General features: G+C 45.5%; 2 protein-coding genes and 1 long non-coding RNA gene across 7 annotated transcripts in view; 1 reads left to right on the top strand and 2 right to left on the bottom strand.

Annotated features, from left to right (window-relative positions):
• The window catches only part of LOC111943938 (TOG array regulator of axonemal microtubules protein 2-like), a 243991-nt gene that overhangs the window by 31217 nt on the left and 188548 nt on the right, over positions 1-24226 (top strand). For 2 of the 5 annotated variants that reach the window (XM_086878887.1, XM_086878890.1), the window contains 6 exons: positions 495-598; positions 1963-2167; positions 3342-3558; positions 4644-4730; positions 6216-6505; positions 7131-7367. The exons of 1 other annotated variant lie outside the window; for it this stretch is intronic. In XM_086878887.1, the coding sequence (XP_086735013.1) occupies positions 495-598; positions 1963-2167; positions 3342-3558; positions 4644-4730; positions 6216-6451 (849 nt within the window). In that variant the 3' untranslated portion in view covers positions 6452-6505; positions 7131-7367. Of the gene's footprint in view, positions 1-494; positions 599-1962; positions 2168-3341; positions 3559-4643; positions 4731-6215; positions 6666-7130; positions 7368-24226 lie in introns of those variants that run through there. 2 more of the 5 variants (XM_086878889.1, XM_086878891.1) reach the window with 1 other exon arrangement.
• On the bottom strand, positions 4265-18318 carry LOC147655088 (uncharacterized). Its single transcript, XR_015283773.1, has 4 exons — positions 18095-18318; positions 11136-11363; positions 10811-11014; positions 4265-7252 (listed from the first exon to the last, which is right to left on the bottom strand). It is a non-coding gene; the product is annotated as an uncharacterized LOC147655088 (long non-coding RNA).
• Positions 21695-24226, bottom strand: part of LOC147655082 (uncharacterized) — a 262971-nt gene continuing 260439 nt past the window's right edge. The window contains exons 47-48 of the mRNA XM_086878879.1: positions 23103-23552; positions 21695-22647 (exon numbers count right to left, since the gene is read on the bottom strand). Coding sequence (XP_086735005.1) covers positions 23317-23552 — 236 coding nt within the window. The 3' untranslated portion in view covers positions 21695-22647; positions 23103-23316. The remainder of the gene's footprint in view (positions 22648-23102; positions 23553-24226) is intronic.

Genomic DNA, 24226 nt, shown 5'->3' with positions numbered 1-24226 from the left:
GCCCTGTGGAGCTGGAGGAAGCTTGGTGAATTAAGCAGCATCCAGTGGAAAACCATTTGTTTGTTTGTGGGTTTTTTTTTATTCTTCTTATCTACATTACAGAAGGGAGCGTGATGTTGTAGAGGAACAGGGAGAGCGAGTGTTGAATCAACTTCCAACACAATGGGCCAGCTCCCAGAGAGTCCAAATTTTTCTGCTGCTTCCTTAAAGAACACTCATTGCCTACCAGTGTGCATTATTCCCATTTCTGCTCAAGCCTAATGAATTTGGGATTTTAGAGTGCTGCTCGGTATGGCAGCACCCATAACCTGCCTTGGGCTATTGAGAACAAAGAGTTGGCATCACTGAATCTCTGGTCTGTTGCCTTCTGTAAGCTAGGAAATGTCTCCCTAAGCCTTGGTAGCCGTGATCCTGAGGTTCCAACTTGTGTTTTAAACAGGGAGTTTCCTATTGCATTTTCTAAAGAGTCATGGGGTTTCTTTATGTCTTTGTAGGAGATGGAAAGCCAGAAGGGTGAAGGCCCATCTGTCAAGATGCCGGTGAAGAAGAGCAGCGATTCCTCGAAGAAGCCCCAGGCCACATTGCCTTCTAGTAAACGGTACTGAGCACTTTTGTTAGATGGGACAAAGCACGTGACAAGCTTTACATGTCCTTCCTCAGGAAAATTTTTCTGGGGAAGATGACCCGTGCCAGAGATGGTTTCCATTCCCTACAAATGCTCCATGATAAAAATTGGCTACTTCTGCATTACACTGAACACAGCTTCTCTGGAGAGGTTTCCACAGAAATTGGGCAACAAAAAGACACCCATTGGTTGTGGCTCAGACGATGCAGTGCACTGGCAAGGGCAGTGTTGTGGAGGCATGGAGAGGGCTGTGTCTCTGCTGCCGGACTTGGGACAAGTAAATTCAATCAGGGTTGGTTGTTTTCATCAGAGAGGAGTCTTTTTCAGATTGGTGTTTTGATGAGAAGTCCCAGTCAGGAAACAAGATGCCATTCCCCAAACAAGCAGCTCCCATGCAAGTTGTTGGGCCTGGCTGATTCATGGCTTTCTTACTCTCAAACTGTACCAAGTTTGAGTAGTAAGTATCAAGGCAATTCCTAAGCGACATTGGTCAACAGGTGTCTCAATGTGGATGTTTTGTTATGATATTCCTGTCCTTCACACTGTTTGCTTGATGGACTGCATGTTTGGTTTATTTCCCCCTGTGCTGCAGTCCAAATTTAAGACAGCAATTTGGTCCTTGCTGTCCTTTCTGCCAGGGGCAGAGCTACTGTTCTCCTGTGATAACAGAGGAGAGTTCTTTAGCTCTGTCATGCTCAGTGGTGGCAGAAGAGTGAGCACATGCCTCAGTAGCATAGCTAGGAACTTGGAATGCTCATGGAAGAGACAGGTTGATGAAGGAGAATTGTTCCCTGTGGGTGTGTTAAGCTGTGGATCCTGTCTCTGGGGAAGCAAACATAAAGTTAGCATAGTGCTGGGATGTCTGCCTTCTCTTTTTATCTCTGTTACTGATTTCCTGGATCCTTCAGATATGCCCCTGTTCATCTGTTCAGAGGCATCTGAGCTACTGTTACAGATTGTCATGCCTGCTGTAGAGACACTTCTCCAGAGTGATGAGTTTCCTTACTATAAGACACACATGTCCCCTATGAGGAGGCATTTAAACTTGCAAGTTTAAATTCTCTTTCCCCACAAAGCAATGAGACCTTTGTGCCTGGGAAGCCATCTGAAGGTAGATCAGATACATCTCATCCTTGGTTTTCCTGAGTGAGCACTGGTGAGAATGTTACTCGCAGATTGTCTCCCGTAATGATTGTCATGAGGTCCACGTTGTTTTTCAGAGCCTCATGATTTTCTAGCTGGAAATCACATCATTAGGGATGCTCCTCGAGATGTTTTGCTCTCCATTAACTGAAGGTATTATCACCACCAAGTTCTAATTTGGTTTTATTTTCCAGGGTGAAGTCTACCTCTGAGGGACGCCTCCTCCACCGTGCAAAAGCCCAGGTCACGTTACCTCCATCTGTGGAAGAAACGGAGCCGCTCCAGAAGCTTTACGATCTCCTGGAAGCCAAGGGGTTTCAGACACGGCTGGAAGGACTGGCATTCCTTCTCGAGCTGTGCAAAACTCGCCCCCAGCTCATCTCCACTAACATTGTCCAAGTATGTAGGGTATCTTCATTGTTCCTTTCCTTTAGCTCCTTCCCCAAGCCTGGAGCAGTGAAGTTCATTCTGTGTGTCTTGGCACTACATCCTGGCAGTTTGGGCCAGGCTGGTCCCTCTCACACAGACAAATTTCATTCAGATCCAGGCTTCAGAACAAGTTCTTTCAGTCCAGCTGTATTTGTTGGGCAGGTGCCTATTGATGCTATTCATCAGATGATGACAGAGTCTGCTGCTGCTGTAGCTTCTGCTCTCTCCTACTCCCAGCTGGGTTAAGTGAAGGGAATAGCAGCACTGAAAGCATGGCAATTATTCTCTTGATAAAAAATGGTTTATCATGAGGAAGAGTAGTGTCAGGCTGGGTTGGTTTAAACCCATCTTTTTTTAAAGGATACTTCTGTAAACTTCACCTTGTCTTGCACAGGCACAACTCTGGGTTACTCATATCTATCCTTGTCCCTGTTCCTCCTGGGAAAGACGATGCTCAGCCTTCTTGAGGGGTCCTTTTCTTCTCTCTGGTAAAGGAGGAAAATGAATGTGCCTTCCCCTCCCAGAAGCTGCTTTTTCCCTTTCTCCAGTAAATGGTGCCTTATAATGTGGCTGTCAAGGGACTGAACCTGCTCTAATAAGAGCTGTACAGCACAATAAATTTCAGAAGCCTACGTGTTAGTTAGACAAATGGTATGGTTCCTGGAAGAGTTGATCAGAGCCCTGCACTTCTCCAGACACAGAGATAGAGACAGACTAAAGAAAACATAGATCTCCTCCAGCCATAGTTTTGGCAATATCAACATTGCCCTCAGTACTTGAGGCAAGTGTACAGAAAGATGAGCTCTGTAAATATCTGGTTCCATACTTCTAAAGCAAAGGTCATCTTTTTCAATTAATAAATGGAATTAATTTAAATATTTACAGGTGGAGGGAAACACCATAGGAATTATTCTTTCCCCACCCAAACCGCTTCAAAATAGATGAAAATCTTTCAACCAGCATGAGGTTGTGCAACCACTGCAGTGAGTGGTCCCCAGGAAAACAGTGAAATTGTGCAAGCAAGTGTTGACCTGTCCAAAAGGATCAGATTCAATCTTTTACATTGCTGAGTGCACATGTCCACATCCCCTCTTCAAACAAGGACATTGTAATCCAGCTGTCATTTTGTTTGTTTTCTCCACAGATTTTTGATTATTTGGTCCTGAGAATATCTGACACTCACAAGAGGGTGAAGCAGAAAGCGCTGGACGTGCTGGCAGAAATCATTGGCATCCTGGAAGATGCCATGAGCCCAGTGATTGTCCATTTGGTAGAAGGAATTACAAAGAACCTGAACTCGAAGGATCCTGGGGTTCATTCTGCAGCTGTGAAAGCTCTGGAAGAATCCATTTCTCATTTAGGTAAGGCTGACCCCTGACATGGACTCTCCTCAGCTGTGTCTCTGCCTCTCCCACACAAGAGAATGCTGAGAGCCTTGATAGCTCTTGTTGTCTGTGGAATGCTGCAGCTGACATCCACCAGAAGCTGTGGAGCTGCAGTCCTTACACACCAGTGCCCCAACAGGCTTGAATGTGCATCAGCATTTCCCAAAGGTCCCAGGAGCCCTTGGCTCTGTGCTGCTTGTCTGAAGAGGAAGTCCTGGACTACAGCTTTGCTAGAATTCAGAGCCAAGGGGCTTTTGGAGTTTGCTTGGGCCCCATTTGACTTCCCAAATGAATAGCTTTGCTGTTGGCATGAAGGGACACAGGCCCATCAGAGCTTCTGCAGAGCAGCCTCCTGGAAGAATCTACATTTATAGGCATTAGCTGCCCATTTCCCACCTTCCTTCTTTGGATTCTTTTTTCAAAGGAGAACTTTTGTTTCAGCAGCTTCATTTCCTTGTAAGAAACAGGTAGAAATCCAGCTGTCAATGATGCCTTGTTCCACATGTTGTTTTGCGTGGTGCAAGATGGCTGTAGCAAATAGCTACCTAGGCAAGGGCTGCTGCAAATTCCTTTGCCACACAGATTTATGTCAGCTCTGAAAATGCCGCACTGGGAAATATGCGTGAGAAATGAAGTGCTAGAAAGGCAGGTCTTCCAGGGGAGTTTCCACTTTCTCCACCTCAGCTGCTCTGTGAGCTCATGAACTGCCTGACTCAGTGCCTTTCTCTGTTCCAAGTATGGGGGGCACATTTTTGCTCTGGGATGCAAACCCTTTTCACTGCTTACATGTGATTGAACTCTTGAAGTCCCTGATGGGAAATGTTTAACATAGCTCCTGGTAGAGCAGACAACTTTGGATCTACAATTGTGCAAGGAGAGTTTTTCTCTTGTAATTAAAAACCCTCCCTAGGAGGCTGGAAGGAAATAAGAAAAGGATTCAAGAATCAGCAGAAATCGACTTTATTGTATAAAATATGGGCTTGCCCCTGCCCTTTCCCACCCCACTGTCCTTTCTCCTATGACCTCCGCAGAGTGAGCAGAAATGTGTGTTTCTCTTGTAGATAAAGTATCACTGATGAAAGAGTTTGGCCACAGATGGAGTCAACTGAGTGGCCAAGCTCTGCTGGACATCACAGAGCGTATCACAGGTATGGCCAACCCTTTTAAGCCAAGAGGTCTTCCAAGGAAGAATGTTCAGGAAATGCCTGTGAATAGACAGTAGAGTAGCTGCTCCAAATCAGGACCTGCTGAGCTTGTCCCTCCTGCCCCACACCCATGGCAGGTGTATTGGGCAGGTTTTCCTGGCTGCTGCCGTGGTGTGCAGCATCTGAGACGGGGGCAGCGTGCAGCCTCATGGCTGAGCTCTCTCTGGGACACCTCAGAAGCCAGCTTCAGGAAAGGGAAGGGCTAAAAATACCCTAGCTGGCTCCTCTCTTGGAAGTTCAAGGGCATCTGTGACCCTTGAGGGAAAGTGGTGGCAAATGCTGTTTCTGGGGATCAGTTTGTTTTGTCCTCACAGAATCCTTGTTTTGCTCTTGGAAGGTTTTGAGGCTGAACCCTGCAGGGCCTGGGGCTCTCAGCTTAGGTCAAAACTCAACACACATATTAGAGGCACAGATTTAGTTAGATGAATTAACAGCATAGAGAAAATGAAGTCTCTTCCACCACAGAGTAATAAATGGCTCCTACACAGCATTTTGCCTGTTTAGAAAATGAGAATGGTCTCAAGGCCATTTCAGCTTTTGATCTCTCAGCCAAATCTGCTGTACAAGGAGCCTGTTGGTAGTCAATTTTTTCCTGTGTTTCATATAGTTCAGTTCAGAAAACGAGCAGAGAGGATGCTTCAGGCACAATGTGAGGAAACACTCATGTTTTGGTTAAACTGCAGTCCCCTGGGTAACAGTTTTCTCTCTCTCTTTCCCCATTTCAGTGTGCATTGTAAGGAAAAATGCCATTAACATTGGGAGGGGAAATGCCATTAAAACGTGGAGATGCTCAGATGCCATGGCAATGGGGTCTGGGTCATTATCTAAGACACCCTGGGGTTTGGAACAGCTGTTTGTTGGAAGCCACAAAAGCATTCTGCCAATGACACCAGCCAGTCACTGATGTTTCTACTCCAAATGTCAAGCAGCACCCACCTCTGGTGGGCTGGAGTTTTGAAGTGTGGTCTAGTACTGCCCTTTGCTGTGTGCCACTGAGCAAAGGGAAGAGCCAGATTAGACTTCTGGCACTTGACATCAAAGGTCACAAAAACGGAATCATCCTTTTTATTGCAAATCCTTCAATTGACTCTCTACGGTGCATGTCCACATTTTCAGTGTGGGTTTAGACAACTTCTTCATGGAAATAAAAGGCAATTTGTCACAATCAGGCATTATCCCTGCAGAAACAGATCATGAAATAGTTTAGTAAAAGTACAAAGTCTGCCAGAGCTACAAGGCCCTGCTTGAAGAAATTAATCCTGGGGGGTTGCTGGTTCTGTGTCTGGGAGGATCAGCTGCTTTGCCCATTTCTGGCTCAAGAGGTTCTGTGTGCTCTTTCTCTGATCTTAGCCAGAGGCAAAACTTAGAAATAGATCCTTGTTTGCATTCAGGTTGGTGGTTAAGAAGCTTGTGTCTCTCTCCCGGCAGTGCTTGTGGAATGGGTTTATCCCAGGAGCCCTGAAGTCATCCAGCGCTATGCCCTGCCCGTGCTCTGGTCCTTCCTGGGGAACAAGGCGCTGCCCGTACGAAGCGCCAATGTCCGCACTGTGGTCACCAAGCTTGCCTCTGCCCTCTACAAGGTGATGGGCACCAAGCTGAGGAAGTGTGCTGCCAGCCAGCCTCCACATGTGCGGCAAAACCTCTCCAACATCTTGGGCTGGTGAAGGCCTGATGCTCTCCAGGAAGATGACGAAGAGCTGAGTCGGACACCTCCAGATGTGAGTTCTTGGCTGTGCAAAAACAACAAAATACTGAGGAAGGGTTTTGCATCCACCCCCGCTCCCTCCACTGCCCTTCCTAGTCAAGGCATGGGGGGCTTGAAGCAACTCCAGATTGAGGACAAGATGAAGGCTGAGCAGGGCTCAGCCTCACACACAGGTGACGGGGGAGCTGGGCTGCTCTCTGGCAGGAGCAAGGGTCTTGTGCCAGCCTAGAGAGCCTGTGCTCATCCCCAGGGAACAGTTCTGCCCTGCATGTGCCCCCTGCAATGAGCTGTGCTGCTGCCAGTGCCCCATGCAGCTGTAGGGCTGCTCAGCTGTGGGGCAGGGACAGGAGCAGGAGGCTGCATGTGCAGCTGAGCCATGGCTGCAAAGCCCAGGGCTCTGGGCTCCCTGCTGTCCCAGGCCAGCCCAGAGGCCAGGCTGTTCCTGTGGTAGCTCTGTGCAAGCGGGGCAGGGTGTCCTCTGGCCTGCCTCAAGTGGCTGCAGGCAGGAGCAGGTTTCCCTGTGCAGCTATTTAGAAGTTTGCAGGAAATGTGCCCCATGGAATTTGGAGCTTCAGAGGCTTTAGGTTTGTACTGCAGTCTCTGTTACACTTTGTGTTTCCATTTTGCATATCTGACAGGCTCCTCTCTTGCCAAGAAGTTTTCTCTGCATGCTTCATGTGTGTCCTTATCCACAAAGTCCTTGCCTCCCATCCTGAAGAGCCCTCTTTCCTCGGAGCTCCGGAAGAAGCTTCTGCGTCTCCTAAGAGTGATTGAAGAATAGGATTTATGTGTTAGGCTTTATAGTTACAGCTGTACATATGTTCTGATATTTTGATCTACGTAGGAATAAATGTGTTTTGATTGTATTTATTAAATTGTGATGATATATTTTAATTGTTTATATTTATTTTTGTAGCTATGTTTTTTCTTTAAATTTAAATAAACTAAATTTTTGACAAACAAGCAGAGAATGTGAAACTAGGACCTGCTAGCCTAGGGGAGATGTGCTGAGTTTATGGGAGTACATCTCACTTGATATCCCAATGTCTCAGATCATTTTTTCCTTGCTGGGCCTCTCCTCTTCCTCTTTTGCCAGGTTTTCTTTGTGTCATTTGTGCTGCTTTTCATGACCTGGCATTACGAGGCCACCCAGTGGCATGTTTGGGGGACAATAGACCCAGAAGATCCTGTATAGTCCAAAGTTTTCTACCTACATGTATTCTGTGCTCACAAAAGGCCCCAGCAAAGAAACAAAGTGAAGTGTGCCCAAATCCCAAAGCTTTGCCCCTTTGCAATCTCACGCTGATCTGGCTCAGAGGTGTCTTCAGTCACAATTTCATAGGTAAGGAGTGGTTGAGTATTTCCCTGGAAAAGATGCACAGCTTTGGAAAAGTCAGCTATATGTACATTTATCCAGGACATCAGTCAAATGTGTTGTTTGTAACTTGTTTGCAGAAGACTGTGAGCTCAACAGGTGACAAGGGTTCCTCAAATCTAGCTACACTCCAACCTGGGTGCCATTTAGCCTAGGGGTATGGGATCATTTGTTACCATGGACCTGTGCTTGCCAACATAATGAATTCCTGCATAGCTGGAACATGCAATCTTGGGTTCAGCTCCAGCTCTCGGTGGGCAGCATGTTCATCAACAGTGCTACCTTTCCAGGATTTTTTTTCACTGCTTCCTTTTGTATTCATTTGAGGCTTTTACACTTCACATTTCTACTTAGGTTGCCTTTGGGAAAACCACTTCTTGGCCCAGTGCAAACTGGAACCTTTTGACAGCAAAGTCCTCATAGTTGCCAGCTTCTGATGTTACAGGTGAAAATGCATGTGAACGTGATAATTAGGTTTTCTGAAGCAAAAACTCCATGTTACATGGCTGCATGTGGTTGCCTAACTTTGGGTCTAGTTCTGGCCTAGTAAAGCCCAGGCAGGGTGGCATGTTGCAGGGAAAACTACTCTGTGAGCTTATGGGGTTGCCATCATCAGCAGAGTGAATGTGCCCTTTGGGGATTCCTCTGGAGAGAAAATGAGGGACCCACTCCATGCTGCAGTGTTCTCTTAGATCGTTCTAAAATATCTTAGAAAAGCAGTGGAACTTCACATCTCCTTGCACACTCAGTTTGAATAGGGGCATTTTTGTCCCCCCTCAAAGCCATTGTTCTTGCACACCACAAACATGAACATCCACAAATGGGAATGATGCATGGTCCCCCCGATGGTGCTTCAGAGTACTGGGAAGTGAAGATCTGGGTAGCTACCAAGATGAACTCCTAATTAGCATTTCATGCTCCTTCAAGATATCCAGCTCTCAGGGATTTTTGTTTCAAAGCAACTGCTATACTGGATCTAGGGAAGAACAGTAAATGGGAAACAGTGACTGCCAGCTCTGCATTGCAGGAGTGTGGGGGAAGACCTGAAGTGTCTGTGTCAAAAGATGAATGGGAAGAGTGTAATTGCCAAAGCCAAAGCTTCATTAGGGTAGCAGGATCAGTTCTTTAGTGCATGCTCGCAAGAAGATCATTTGGTACCTCCTTTTTGTATCTCCTGCAGGAAAGGAGCTCTTGATAATACCGTGCTACTTAAACCCACATTGGGATGTAGTTCTGTTGTGGTTCACAATGAAGCAGATTGCCTGCTTTGTTCCTGCCCACCCTGGTGATCCTGTGAGGGTCTGTAGTGTATGGTTTGGATTAGACAGGGAACCATACAAGGAAAAAGAGTAAGACTTATTAGTGACCCACCAGCAATTAACAACACCTTTGTCCACCAGTCACCATTCCAGATATTATCCCAGCACTTAGCTTGGAAAAATGGGGTCCATTTCTGCACAGGAACATGAGCTAGTTTCCAGACATTGGCTGTAATGTTTCTAATGATTTCACTATGGTTGTCTATCTCGACACAGCGTTCAGATGAGCTGAATTTTCCACATACCCCTCCCTCTTCAGCTTGTCAACAATCTAATGCTAAGCAGTTTTGATAAATCATTGTTCTCATCTGCCTGGATTGTGCTGAAATCAAATCAATAGCTAGGGAGGATTGATTTGAAATTATTTCTATCAATGCCTGTAGGAGAATTATGCAGTTCAAGATGTAAATAGGTGTTCTGTAACCCCATGACACATCTTGGGCCCAAGTGGCAGGGCCATATGTTGCTACAATCTGCTCAGGTGGCCATTCGTCCTCCCCCCATCTTTGGGCTCCCCCTGTCAGTATCTGTCTCCTTTTATTTTTTAACTCATCGTAAAGGGGTACCCCCAGATGTGGTCCACTAATTTGTGGAAGGAGGAAGAATGTGCGCTTAATAACGCCCAAAGTGCAACTTCCCACCCAACTTTGGGGGAGCATTACATACGTTGTCTTCCCACAGATCCAAAAGAGGCCTTTTGGGGCTCTCCAATGTTGGGGTGCTCTTGCTACTTTAAGGCCATTTCTTGTCCAAAATTTTGAAAGTCGGGGTTTGTCTAGAAAAGGGTTAGCCCCCCTAGTAATGCACTCATATAATTTTTCCTTTTCAATGTACGAACGTCCTTGTTTTTGTTTCTTAGACCAATACAACTCTGGTGCCCGAGGGATCCACCACTGATGCATATTATTGGATGCAAAGTATCGCTTATGATGGAGCTCACCATCACCTAAGTGATGTAACTGGGACCTCTCCTCCATAAGCATTCCTCACCAATTACCTGTGACTTCAAATTCCATATTTCTTCCTCGGGTCTTGTATCAGCTCCAGGTTCTCCTTTCTCCTGTAGCCTTAGTAAATTCTGTGAGCTCAGCGGAATTCCCTCCCACAGCCAAATTTCCTCCAGTTGCTTGTCCCCACAAATCCAACACTTACTGATATTAAATTCACGGCTTATTTTCTCTACCAAATCTAGAAATAAATCCTTGCCTCTCGTCACCTGAATTTCCGGACCCCTTTTGATTACCCCTTTTATTTCTTTTTCCTTAATTATATCTGGCTCGGATCCCCCACCTTTCGCCCCCCATTCAATAGATTTTTTCCCTGAGCAGATCCATTTTTCCTTGACAGGGCATTCTCCCAATAGTTTCTGTTTAAAATTCTCTGTGTTTTCAGAAAGCCAATACGTGTTGCTGTCCTCAAGACAGGTGGTTATTTGTGAAAAGTTGATACAGGAGGGGTTCAGACTAGAATGTGTTCTGAGGACGGCAATCCACGAGTCTCCTGCATACAGGGGGCAGTAGCATCTATCACACAACACAGTCTCTCCTTGCCAGCTATTCATTAATAGGAGGGCTGATATTAACGGGGGTCCGGTACAGGACACTTTTCCACCCATATCCTTTACCTTTCTGAAGGTTCTGTGACTCTGTGGCAAAAGTGCTTCCTGACCTGGTCTTCCTCCGTGCAATACTTTTTTATTGGCTACTACTTCTTTTTCTGTTGCAGGAGCTCACTCCCCTCTTGTATTCACTTGTCTCGTTCCTCCTTTTGTAGCCTGATTGCTAAGTGCATGGAAGAATGCTCTATCCTCTTTCCAGACTCTTTGGATCTGTAACAAGGAAGATCAGAAGTTAAGAACATATTTTTATACAACATCTTATAGTTAGTAACACTAAAAGCATTTAAATCACCTGAGGTTTTAAAAGTTATACAGTTAAATAAGTCAATACCTTTTAAATAAGCTAGGATAGCTCATCAAACATCATTGCAGCTTATGGTTCAAATCTAGCAATGATGATCTGTTATTCCATTCCTCCTGATGGTTCAGACTGTTTCTTCTTCAAAACCAGCTTAGTGTCCGTTTCTTTGATCGAGGTCCATTCGGTGGAATCGGAGGGCTGCTGCGTAGGAGCAGGGACAGGTCCTTTTACCCTTGAAATGTGTGTCCATCCCTTCTCCTGTGTGGGAACAGCTGTTTCTGTGATTAACAGGACCTGAAATGGACCTTCCCACTTTGGAATTAATGGTTGCTCTTTCCAGGTTTTAATCAAAACCCAGTCCCTTGGTTGGTACTTGTAGATTTTAAAATTGATAGGTGACCTCTGAGGGAGATACCCTTTCTGTCTTAATTCCTCTAAGGTGCTGGCTACAGTTTGGATATACTTTCTTATGCTCTGCTCTCCTTCCTCATAGTTTCCATTATTACCCGGGGTAGTTAAGAAGGGTAAACCAAGCACCATCTCGTAAAGGGGCGAAACCCCTAAGTCCATCCTAGGTTTAATCTCATTAGAGCTAAGGGAAGACACCTCAGCCAATTCACTTTCATCTCCTCAACTAACTTTGTAAGGGCCACCTGTACTGCTTGGTTCACCAAACTGTTTGGTTCGACCCTTTCTGAGCTTTGTGGTCTCCAAGGGATATGGAGCTTCCAGATGATGTTCAATGCATTTGTTGTTTGCTGTAAAATTCTTGCAATAAAATGTGGGCCACTATCCCAATCGACGGTATTGACGATTCCATAGCTTGGTATAATCTTTTCTAATAGAATCTTACTGACCACCTCTGCTGTCACCTTGGTAGCTGGATATGCTTCAACCCAATGGGTTAGATGATCCACTATGACTAATAGGCATTTAAACCTTTGTATTTCAGGTAACTCTGTGAAATCAATTTGTACGTTTTGAAAGGGTCTCCTAGCCAATCCTCTTCCTCCTTGAGGCAATTTTCACATAACTTTCTTATTTATTCATTGGCAAATCATACAATTTTGGGTCAGCACTGTTGCAATTTCAAACATTCTAATACAAACATAAGTTTTCATAGAATGATCACAAAGGGCTTGGGTTCCCCAAAGGCTTGAAGCATGTAGATTTTCTAATATTTTCCTACTTAGTGCTTTATTCATCACTTGTCTGCCATCAGGCATTCTCCATTTCCTTTTCCTAATCTTTATTTCCTTTTGCTAATCTTTATTAGCACCATGTTTTTGTAATCCCTCAATTCTTTTTCATTAAATACGGCATCTTCTCCATCCTTTTCATCTCCATCATCTCTGCCTTTTAGATCTATTATTCTAAAGACTTTCTCAATACTGCCCAGAGCAGCTTTCTTTGCTATTTGATCTGCTAAGTGGTTCCCTTTGAACTCCACTGAGTCTCCCTTCTGGTATCCTTTCACATGCACTGCTACCACTTCCTAAAGTCCTTTCAGAGCCTCTAATACTGCTTTAATTAGGCCCTTATGCATCAATGCTTTCCCCTTTGAGTTTATAAAACCCCTCTCAATCCCAATCTTTCCGAACGTGTGTACTACCCCACAGGCGTATTTGGAGTCCATGTAGATGGTTCTGCTCTTTTGACTGAGCCATTGCAATCCTCTCGACAATGCGTAAATTTCACAACACTGCTCAGACCGTGTCATAGGAAGTTTTCCCTCCTTGATAACTGTCACGTCTTGTCTGTTTACAACTGCATATCCCAATACCTGCTTCCCATTTATGACCCTTGATGAACCGTCTATAAAAAGGACCTCTCCTTCAGTTAATGGGTGCCCTTGCAGATCCTCACTAACTTTTGTCTGCAGGTCAATAACTCCAAGGCACCAATGTTCTAGCTTCCCCTCTGGTTACCCATATAGGAACTGGGCTGGATTTTGAACCTTCGTGGTAGCTAACTCCAAATTTTCCTTATTCCTCAGGGTGAGTTCGCATTTTAAAAGCCTGCTCTCTGGGACCCACTGACTAGCCCTTTTACTCAGTATGCTTTTAAGATCATGTGGGGTATACACTTTAACTTTGTTTCCAAATGTTAAATTATAGCTTTTCTCCACTAGGGTTACAGTAGCAGCAACAGCTTGCAGGCAGGTCAGCCATCCTCTTACAACTGGGTCGAACAACTCGGACACGTATGCTATGGGTTTCTGACTCCATACCATTCTTGCACAACGACGCCATAAGCTACTCCTTTTTCAATATTTACAAACAGTTCAAAGAATTGGTTTAAATTGGGTAGGCTTAACACTGGAGCTGTCACAAATTTCTCTTTCAATTCCATTAAGTTTCTCTTGTCCTCTTTGTTCCAATTTATGGGATCATTCCCTACTAAGTTTTCATGTAAAAATTTGAATAATTTTGTATGCCCATCTATCCGTAACTTACAATATCCAATTAATCCTAATAATTTCCTTATATCTGTTTTGGCTTTTGGTGCTGGTAGTAATAATATTCCCTGTATCCAATTTGAATCTAACTTCTTGTAACTTTCTCCAATTAAATGACCCAAATACTTCAGATTCTACAAACTGTAATTTCTTTTTGGATACTTTCAAACCCTTTTCTCCCTGACAGTTCAATAAATTAACAGTTGCTTCTTGAACCTCTTTCTTCATTTTTCCCAAAACTAATAAATCATCCACATATTGCAAGACTTGTGTTTCCTCACTTGGTGTAAACTCCTTCATAATTTCTTCCAGGGCCTGGCCAAATAGATGGGGGAACTCTGTAAATCCCTGAGGTAATCTGGTCCATGGTCCATTGCAATTGCTGTCTTCTCCCAGTTTCCTCATACTGCCATTTGAAAGCAAACAACCCCCGACTCTCCTTCTCTAATGGACAAGACCAGAAGGCATCTTTCAAATCTATCACGCTGAACCAGGCATGCTCTGATGGTACTTTATTTAATAGGTTGTATGGATTAGCCACGACCGGATTACGTGTAATGGTTTGTTTGCTCACCTCCCTTAGATCTTGCACTCATCTGTACCTGCCATCTGCCTTCTGAATGGGTAGTATAGGAGTATTATGTGGAGACATGCATGGTTCCAAAATTCCATTTTTAATCAGTTCTTTAATTATAGGTGCTAATCCTTGTCTGCCCTCTGCCAAAATGGGATATTGCTTAAGTCTTATAGGAGGTGTATCTAGTTTTATTTTCATTTTTAGGGGGGGAATGATTAATAATCTGTGATGTCCTTTCTCTGCCCACACCTTTGGATTTATTCCTTTCTCATCCTCCTCCTTCAGCACTAACATTCTTACAACCACGCATCCCCCTTCTGGCACCACTCCTATATTTATTTGTACCTGGAGGTCCCGACCTAATAGATTGCACTCTAGCCCTAGTATAAACAACAAGTCTGCACATCCTTCTCTAAAATTTCCTTTTATTGACACTTTCTCTACAATAAAAGCACCAAAGGGATTGTTCTCAGCACCTTTCACTTTGCACTTGGGGTTACTCAACTTACATCCTTTGGGTCCTTCTGATATACTTGATTTATCAGCTCCAGTATCTACCAAAAATTCATCTTCTTTGCTCTGGGGGCCTACTTCCAAATTTACCAGAAGCTGGTAAATTGGTGTCCTATTTCATCCCCCAGAGCACAGAGCCTCTCACAGCCCTAATCTTCACCTTTTAAGATCTTTTCCAATACATCCTGCTCCTTTGCTATTACCTCATCTATTCTTCTTTTCTTACAGACTCTCCTGCTATGACCCTTCTTGTTGCAATAGAAACAAATCACGTCTACCAATGGGATTCTTCCATCCTTGTCTGAATCTCTCCTCTCTTCTACCCCTTCTTACGGTCCACTACCTCCTGCTCCCACCAACTCACTTTTCCCAGCTCTTAGGCTTCCCTTTGCCACTGCTACCATAATTTTGGCCTTTGTTTTTGTCTTTTCCTCTTCCCTCCTTAAGTACACTCTCTGCATTTCCTTCAACAATTCATTTAGACCTTTCTCCTGCCAGTCATCTAACTTCTCTTGCTTTCTAATGGTATCAGTCCAACCCTTACTTACAAATTGAACTTGCACTAACACTTGGCCTTCTGGACTTTCTGGGTCCATGCTAGAAGGAAGTTGGAATTGTCTTTTTAATCTCTCGAGCCAAGTACTAGGGGATTCATCTTTCTCTTGCTGGCTGTCAAACACTAGTTTAGCGTGGTTGGCTCTCGGTAACGCCTCCCTTATTCCTCTTATTATCAATGTCCTATAATCTCTCATGTTCCTTCTTTTGGACTCATTTGGGTCCCAATTTGGTTGGACGAGTGGTTCCTTTTCTTCTCCCCTTGGGCCTGCCCGATTTTCCTGTTCCCAGATTCTCACGGCAGCCTCAAATCAACCGTGTCTCTTCTGAACAGAAGAGCATGCCTAGTATCGAATTTAATTCTTCCCAAGTGAATATACTTGGGCCTAAAAATTGATCTAATTGATTTGATATTCCAGTTGGGTCCTCCAATAAATTTTTGATTTTCTTCCTAAAATTTCTTACCTCGGAGGCAGTTAATGGAGCATTAACGAAACCTATTCCCCCTTGAGCACCTCCCATCAGTACTTCCTTCAAGGGAAATAGTTTTTCAGCTCTCTCCTTTTCATTCTGACTCTTCTTGGCCTGGAACCTTGTGTTATAGCTGTGATATCTTGAGCCTTCATCTGGCCTCCCCTGCTCTGTTTCTATTTTATTTTCACAACAACAAGCTTTTTCTGCTTTGTCCGTCCTTGCTATACACGCACTTTCCTTTTTACTACCTTTTACTCAGGTTAGCTTCTTCTCCAGGGAGCTGGGACGTGGGGGAAAAATGAAGAGGGACATTTTGAAAGGTGCTTGGGGCAAGAATGGGTGTACAGTGAATCCCTGGGGTGTTACGTAGAGATCTGAGGGACTAAGTTGTGTTACAGGAGGCCCTGAAGGAGTGGGTACAGGGGTGACTGGTGAACTTTGGAGGCCTGAAGGGGCACTTAAGGGGGAAAGATGTGGTATGAGGGAGGTTGGGGGCAAAGCGAGGTTCACGGAAGGGATAGAAAGGGTAGGTTCAGAAGGAACACATGAGGGTAGGGATTGTAATGTTGAAAGAGTGAGAGATGGAGTGGGGTATGCTGGTAAAGGAATAGGTTGAATAGGCTGGGTTGAGGTAGGGGGTGGTGGAGAAGGAAGATGGGACTCAGGTGGAGTTGGACGAGGGGGTGGTGGAAGATGGTCAAGGGGGTCCCATTTTTTCTCGGGTTGCTCAACCTCACTCCTCTCCTTTTCCTGCTCTTTGGATACCTTATACACTTTAGTCTTTACCCTTTGCTGTATTTCTTAACCAGCACGCTGCATACCTTATTTCCTCCTCATTTTGGATTTCCTTTAAATTAACATACCTGTTCAACGCCATACGTGACCACTTTTCTTGCGAGCTGTACCATGGCAAATATACAGGGCCCTTGGCTACGCTTTCTTTAGGCCATACTTCTATGGAATACTTTATCATTTTGATTTTATCTAGGTCCTTTGAAGTTTCCTCATTTCCTCACTTCTCAAGCATCTCCCCCAAAGGACTGGTAGGGGGAATATCTTTGAGCAAAGCCTTCTCTTTCTTTGACCTATGAGCCCTATGGGCATTCTTTCCAGCACACTGCCCCATGGTCGAGTCACTCAAATATTAATTTGACACTTTCAATATTAATTCAAACTATTTGTATAATACTGTTCTATAAATTTAATAAAATAGGCTTGGGAGTGGAAATTGAGAAGGAAAGAGTAAGTTTCTATGTGAAATAATGTTATTTAATCTACAGGGGTTTGAGGGCTATAAAGGTGACTATTGGTGTGGGGGAATGAAATAAAGATGTCAGAATTTATGAAATAAAATGGCAGATCCTAAATAAAAATGGTGTGGGGAAACAAAAGAAAGATGGCAGAATCTTAAATAAAGGTGGCGTGGGAAATGAGATAAAGATGGCAGATACAGAATATAATAATTGTGGGAAGTGAAACAAAATTGCAGAAGCTAAGAAGCAGAAGGAAATAAAATGGCTGGGTTTTAACTGAAATAATCGTGGGAGCACACACCTCTCCCCTAAGGAGATCCAGCCTCCTGCAAAATGGCCACTGCTCTTCATCATCTAAGCTTCCCCTTCTTAATCCCTGAGATGGCATCTCCTATAACAAGGGCATTACAAGATGGCAGATTCCTCTTTTTCTTCTGAGGAGTGGTCTGAGGACTCTTGGCTAGCCCTCACCCCAGAACCTCACTCATCAGGGGCTCACTGCTTTGCAAACCAGAATCTTTATTGCTAAAAGCTAGCAATAAAAAAAAAAAAGGGCTATTCGAATTAAAACTAATATATCACAGACGATAGACACAAAACATTACCCAAACCAAAACTAGTTTTAAAACAAAAGTAACCTGTACAGCAAACCACCAACTGCTAAAAAAAGAATTCTATTTGAATTAAAACCAGTATCTTAAACAGTCAATAGACATGAGATGCTACTTAGATCAAAACTAGTTTTGAAACAAAAGCAACCAGTAACACAAAATCCCAACACCACGGAAGTAACCATAAATCCCTATGATGATATGTTCTCTTCCCCCTCCTCTGTCCTAATGATTGAGAGGGCCCTCCCACGACCAGCAACTTCCCTTTCCCCTACAAACCCCTCCAGCACCTTTTAAGCCCTCTGGGTTTCTAACTCAGGGCCCCAAAAGTCAGTGGTTTGTGAGGTATTCCACCCTATGACCTCCTTTGGCACCTTTTAAGCCTCTGAGTTCCCAGCTCAGGGGGTCTCCCACTAGCCAGGGGTCCCCAGGGCTGCACTCACTCAACTGTCCACACTTGCTTCGGGGGTCTGCACTGACAGCCCCCGTCTCTTTCACACACACTCGCTTCGTACCGCCTTTTACCTTTAACCCCGCTCAAGACTTACCCTGAACACCTTGAGCCCCGCTCCCTCTCGGAGGCTCCGTACACTCCAGGCTGTTATGCCCTCGGTGCTCCTTCAGGTGCAGCTGGCACCTCCTTCCTCGGTCGAGAAGGAATTCAAGCCCAGGCAGCCAAAAAGAAAAACAGCTGGGTGTACACTTCCCTGGGCTCTTCTTACCACGGGACCGCCTCTGGGCATGGCTATCCCAGACTAGTGCCCAGAATTCTGGTAAATGAGGCTCAGATGTTCTTCAGAAGTCAACTCGTTTATTTAGAAACGAGCAACCACTGAGGGCTGAGGACGAGATAAGCCCGACCCCAAACAGCAGTCTGGATAAAGAGTTACAGCCGCACAACAGGCCGGGCGCTTCCTTCAGAAAGAGAGTTCCTCAGGAAGAGCCAGTGCTGGGCACCCCAGAGGTTTTAAAGTCTCTCACAATGTCGGATTGGCGCGTTTTTCAATCCGCAGTTTGATTGGTCTAAATATAGTCCTTTGATTGGTCTTTAAGATCATGCAACCTCCACCAATCATTTCCAAAACTCGACGCTCCATTGGTCCGTTCCTTCAGCCAATGAGGATGCACACGTCATCTGGGGTTGAGACTTCATTTTCCTAGAAGGTTCCATTCTGCTCTGCCTTCGTTAATCTCAAACCCCTTCTATTGTTCAAAACCGGCTACCTCATGTTTCCGTACACCCGTACAATCATACGCAACAAACAAACATCATTATAACTTTAACTTTCTTAACCAACTAGGGAGTTGCATTATTTATAACATCCGAGACCAGGGACATCATGCTGGCACAAACCACGCCGCTCTCAGCCCAAGAGTCTGTGAGCTGAGCCGTGCCAGGGAGAAAAGACACCGAGGGGCTCCAGCCCAGCTGCTTCACCTGCTGTGACTGTTCCGCAGAGCTGTGTCAGTGGGAGAAACTCGATGCCAGAGGAGCCACTGAGCTTTCATCTGCCCCTTGAACAGCTCTGTGATAGCTCCTGGTTTTTTTCAGTGTGTTGGGGCAAGGCCAGGTTATGCTCAAGGCAAAGGTGTGTCAGTGCACTTGGCTCCTTCTCTCCTCCTTGTGTCTGGCACACTCCGGAGCCCACAGCTCCTTCAGAAACCATCACAGCACTCAGTGGGAGCAACCTTGTGTCCAGTCCTCACAGGGAGCTGTGGTGTCCAGCACTCCACCTCACTGGAATGAGGAACTGTTGCAGCCCCTTTAGAAGGAGCTGAGAAGGTTTGGCCTTCAGATCAGCTCCTTCCCACCTCTTGATTTGCTGCCCTGGCCAAGCTGCTGCTTGTGGCAGCACTTGTTTCACAGCTGAGAGCCCTGCTCTGCTGGTGTGCAGCCATTGCAGGAGCTTTTGCTAGGGACATGGAGCCTTTCAGATCCTCCTAAGGAAAGCTCGGGGCAGAATTTGTCAAAAGATCATTTTATGTGAGATGCTTTTGCCATTAAATCCTTTCTCTGTGCTCCATGCCTCACACAGTTAATATTTGAGGAAACAAGTTTGGTGCTCCAGAAATTCCTCACATCAGTCAGTTTGCCCATACAAGTACACTATTTTGGATGTGTAATTGTGGACAGGCCCCACGGTGGGCTGGGGGTCAGAATAAGGAGTTGACAGAAAGAGGAAGCCAGCAAGATTCCTGTGTTTTCATGAGAAGAAGAGAATGAAGATAAAGGTAGAAGGAAACAAAGAACATCTATGCTGCAAAAAACACCATGGAAAACCAGGATTTATCTGTATTTTTGATTTTTGGGGATGCTTGCTCAAAACAGTGGTTAGACCAATGGACTTGAGGGGTGGTGTGATGATGGCCAATGAGATGGGATGCATTGTCAGGTCAGAAGGCAATAAAAATGCTATGTATGGGCACAAATAAAAAACTTGGAAGAAGTTTCTTTGTGTCGTGTCTGCTCTGACGACGACATGTAATCTGACTTTAATTCATTGTGCAGAAGAACAGAAGAGCACTTCTTGTGATCTGTGTGTCTAATCTAAGTGACCTTGCCTCCAAGAACTTGGAAAAGTGGGGAGAGATGGAATCAGTAGCACAAGGATCTGCACGGTGATTCTCCCACAGGCTTGAGGAAACAGCCCACTTCCACTGGGCCACAGCTTTTTAGCCTACATCAAAACTTCATGCTTCAGATTGTGGTGGTGAATCCCCCCAGCCTTGTCAGGCCACACTGTGACCTGAGAAACGCTGGTTAGTCCTTGGCCTTGCTGAACAGCCCCTGGGCTCAGCTCCTCTTGAGCTTATCAGAAACACTGAGCGCCACCAGGAACTTGTGCTGTCTAACGAGCTCCTGGGGTTTTCTATGAACAGCCTTGGAAATTACTTTTCTTGCCTGCATGGCATAACATCCTTCTTCTCACACTTTCAAAGGCCGGGTGCTGACCCAAAGTGCGGCCACGATGAAGCATTTTATGACTGAGGCCCACTCTCTTGTGGCCCATGAACAGCGGTCCAAAGGAGGCCCTTGGAGCTCTCCTGGACCACAGGGGCTGCCAGCAGCAACCGCCCTCGGAGTGGGGCCTCTCAGAGCCAGCGAGCTCTCACGCTTGCTGCACTCGCAGGATCGCCCATCAGCAATGGATCCTGGGCCGATACCCCCACTCCTGGAGGCTGCAGTTTAACTACTGTTAAGCTTGAGTGCTGTTAAGCTTTTAAGCCATATTCCTTTTTATCCTTGTCCTTTATGTTCCTTTGTCAAACACACCTAAACACACACACAAAGATAGTTCTTGGTTCATTTCTGGTTTCATTGACTGCATTTTGTTGGTTGCTTTTTTCCTTGTTGTGCCTTAACTGATTTGTAAGTAAGAGTGTGAATGTTGCCAATGAATTTTGTTGAGCTATTGTTTCATATTCAATCTGGTTTTTACCAATAACCTTGCTGGAAAACTTTTAAGCAATCTCAAACACTTGTTTGTAACAAGCTGTGGGAGCATTAGGTACAATCTCGGTTGACACTGAAAAGCAGGAGAGTCATTCTAAAGTGACAAGTTTAATTGCCCATTTTATTACTCTTCTATTTCTTTGACTCTAGGAAGTAAGGCCAAGCTTTTCTTGGAGGCAGAACGTGTGTGAGATGCACTTTGGGATTATCCCATAGCTCTGGGCTGAATGGCACCCAGGAGTACAGATTTGAGGAACCCTCATCACTGGTTGTTTGCCTCACATCCACTCATCCTTCTGCAAACAAGTAGCAAACAACACTGCTGAACTGCTGTCCTGGATAAATATACATACAGATGACTTTTCCAAAGCAGTGCATCTTTTCCCACATGCTCTTCTTACCTATGAAATTGTGATTGAAGACACCTCTGAGCCAGATCGGTGTGAGCTTGCAAAGGGGCAAAGCTTTGGGATTTGGGCACACTTCTCTTTGTTTCTTTGCTCAGGCCTTTTGTGAGCACAGAATACATGTAGGTAGAAAACTTTTGACTATACAGGATCTTTTGGGTCTATTGTCCCCTGTCCTAGTTTAGGGCAAATTTGTGAGAAAAACTCCAAATGGGGGTTTCCCCAGGGAAAAAAATTCAAATGACCCCTCCCCGCAACCGGTCTGGGAAAAATAATTTCCTTGGAGAGAAGTGGAAAAAGATGTTTATTTAACAGAAATTGAATAATATTAAACAATAAAACGTCTCGTTGTTCGATGGGATGGCGAATCCAGGAAGAAAAGTCCTTTTCCATGTGGTGTAGTTCGGATTGCTCAGGTTCTTCTCAGTCCTTTTGGTGATGGATAGTGCTGAGGCCCAGGCCCCGGTGGGCCAAGGGCTTGAGCTCCTGGGGTTTGTCTAGGAGTTTTTCAGTCCAAAGCAGATTTGTACAGATCCAGGAGAAAAAGAAAAAAAGGTCCAGGGAACTCCTCTGCCTCATCTAACTGAAACTAACTAAAAGCCAAAGAGAAGCTCTGTCCCGCTGTCTCTCCGTGCTGCAGAGAGCACAATCCAGGAGCAGGAGGCAGGGGGGGTGAGTTTTCTTTCAACACAAGCTGCGTGCTTCTTCTACCCCCCATTGCTCTCAGAGCCAGTCTCAAAGGTGAGAGGCCCAGCGAGGAAAGGACGTGGTGAGTCACTGGGACATCAAGTGAGCTGTACTCTGATAACCTCAGCACATCTCCTCTAACCTAGCAGGTCCTAGTCTCACATTCTATGCTTGTTTTTTTAAAAATTTAACTTACATAACATTAAAAAAAACCCACTGTATCTACAAAAATATATATAAAGAATTAAAATATGTCATCACAATTTAAAAACTACAATCAAAATGTATCCTCAAATGTACATTAAAATATCAGAACACTTCATCCCTACTATACTATATCCCTATACTATACTACTATCCCTATACTATATCCTACATCCCTAACTCTAAAGCCTAAGCCATTAAACGTAGTCTTCAATCAATCTTCGGAGAGGCAGAAGGTTCTTCCTGAGCTCCGAGGAAAGAGGGCTCTTCTGGACGGGAGGCGAGGACTTTGTGGGCACACATGAAGTAAGCACAGAAAATTTCTTGGCAAGAGAGGAGCCTATTAGGTCTGCAAAATGGAAACACAAAGTGTAACAGAGAATGCAGTGCAAACCTAAAGCATCTGGAGCTCCATGTATCATGGGACAGATTCCTGCAAACTTCTAAATAGCTGCACAAGGAAACCTGCTCCTGCCTGCAGCCACTTGAGGCAGGCCAGGGGACACCCTGCCCCACTTGCACAGAGCTACCACAGGAACAGCCTGGCCTCTGGGCTGGCCTGGGACAGCAGGGAGCCCAGAGCCCTGGGCTTTGCAGCCATGGCTCAGCTGCACATGCAGCCTCCTGCTCCTGTCCCTGCCTCACAGCTGAGCAGCCCTACAGCTGCACGGGGCGCTGGCAGCAGCACAGCTCAATGCAGGGGGCACACGCAGGGCAGAACTGTTCCCTGGGGATGAGCTCAGGCTCCCTAGGCTGGCACAAGACCCTTCCTCCTGCCAGAGAGCAGCCCAGCTCCCCCCTCACCTGTGTGTGAGGCTGAGCCCTGCTCAGCCTTCGTCTTGTCCTCAATCTGGAGTTGTTTCAGGCCCCCCATGCCTTGACAAGGAAGGGCAGTGGAAAGAGCGGAGGCGGATGCAAACCCTTCCTCAGTACTTTGTCGTTGTTGGCACAGCAAAAATGTCACATCCAGAGGTGTTGAAGTCAGCTCTTCGTCATCTACCAGGAGAGCATCAGGCCCTCACCAGCCCAAGATGCTGGAGAGGTTTTGCCGCACATGTGGAGGCTGGCTGGCAGCACACTTCCTCAGCTTGGTGCCCATCACCTTGTAGAGGGCAGAGGCAAGCTTGGTGACCACAGTGCGGACATTGGCGCTTCGCACGGGCAGCGCCTTGTTCCCCAGGAAGGACCAGAGCACGGGCAGGGCGTAGCGCTGGACGACTTCAGGGCTCCTGGGATAAACCCATTCCACAAGCACTGCCGGGAGAGAGACACAAGCTTCTTAACCACCAACCTGAATGCAAACAAGGATCTATTTCTAAGTTTTGCCTCTGGCTAAGATCAGAGAAAGAGCACACAGAACCTCTTGAGCCAGAAATGGGCAAAGCAGCTGATCCTCCCGGAAACAGAACCAGCAACCCCCCAGGATTAATTTCTCCCAGCAGGGCCTTGTAGCTGTGGCAGACTTTGTATTTTTATTAAACCATTTCATGATCTGTTTCTGCAGGGATAATGCCTGAATATGACAAATTGCCTTTTATTTCCATGGAGAAGTTGTCTAAACCCACACTGAAAATCTGGACATGCACCGCAGAGAGGCAAATGTGGGATTCCTAATAAAAAGGATGATTCCATTTTTGTGACCTTTGATGTCAAGTGCCAGAAGTCTAATCGGGCTCTTCCCTTTGCTTAGTGGCACACAGCAAAGGGCAGTACTAGACCACACTTCAAAACTCCAGCCTACCAGAGGTGGGTGCTGCTTGACACTTGGAGTAGAAACATCAGTGACTGGCTGGTGTCATTGGCAGAATGCTTTTGTGGCTTCCAACAAACAGCTGTTCCAAACCCCAGGGTATCTTAGATAATGACCCAGACCCCATTGCCATGGCATCTGAGCATCTCCACGTTTTAATGGCATTTCCCCTCCCAAT

The sequence above is a fragment of the Cyanistes caeruleus genome, chromosome 2, assembly GCF_971803275.1.
Source record: "Cyanistes caeruleus chromosome 2, bCyaCae1.hap1.1, whole genome shotgun sequence".
Taxonomy (NCBI): Eukaryota; Metazoa; Chordata; class Aves; order Passeriformes; family Paridae; genus Cyanistes; species Cyanistes caeruleus.
The sequence above is the reverse complement of the archived record's forward strand: the minus strand, read 5'-3'. Positions and strand labels throughout refer to the sequence as shown.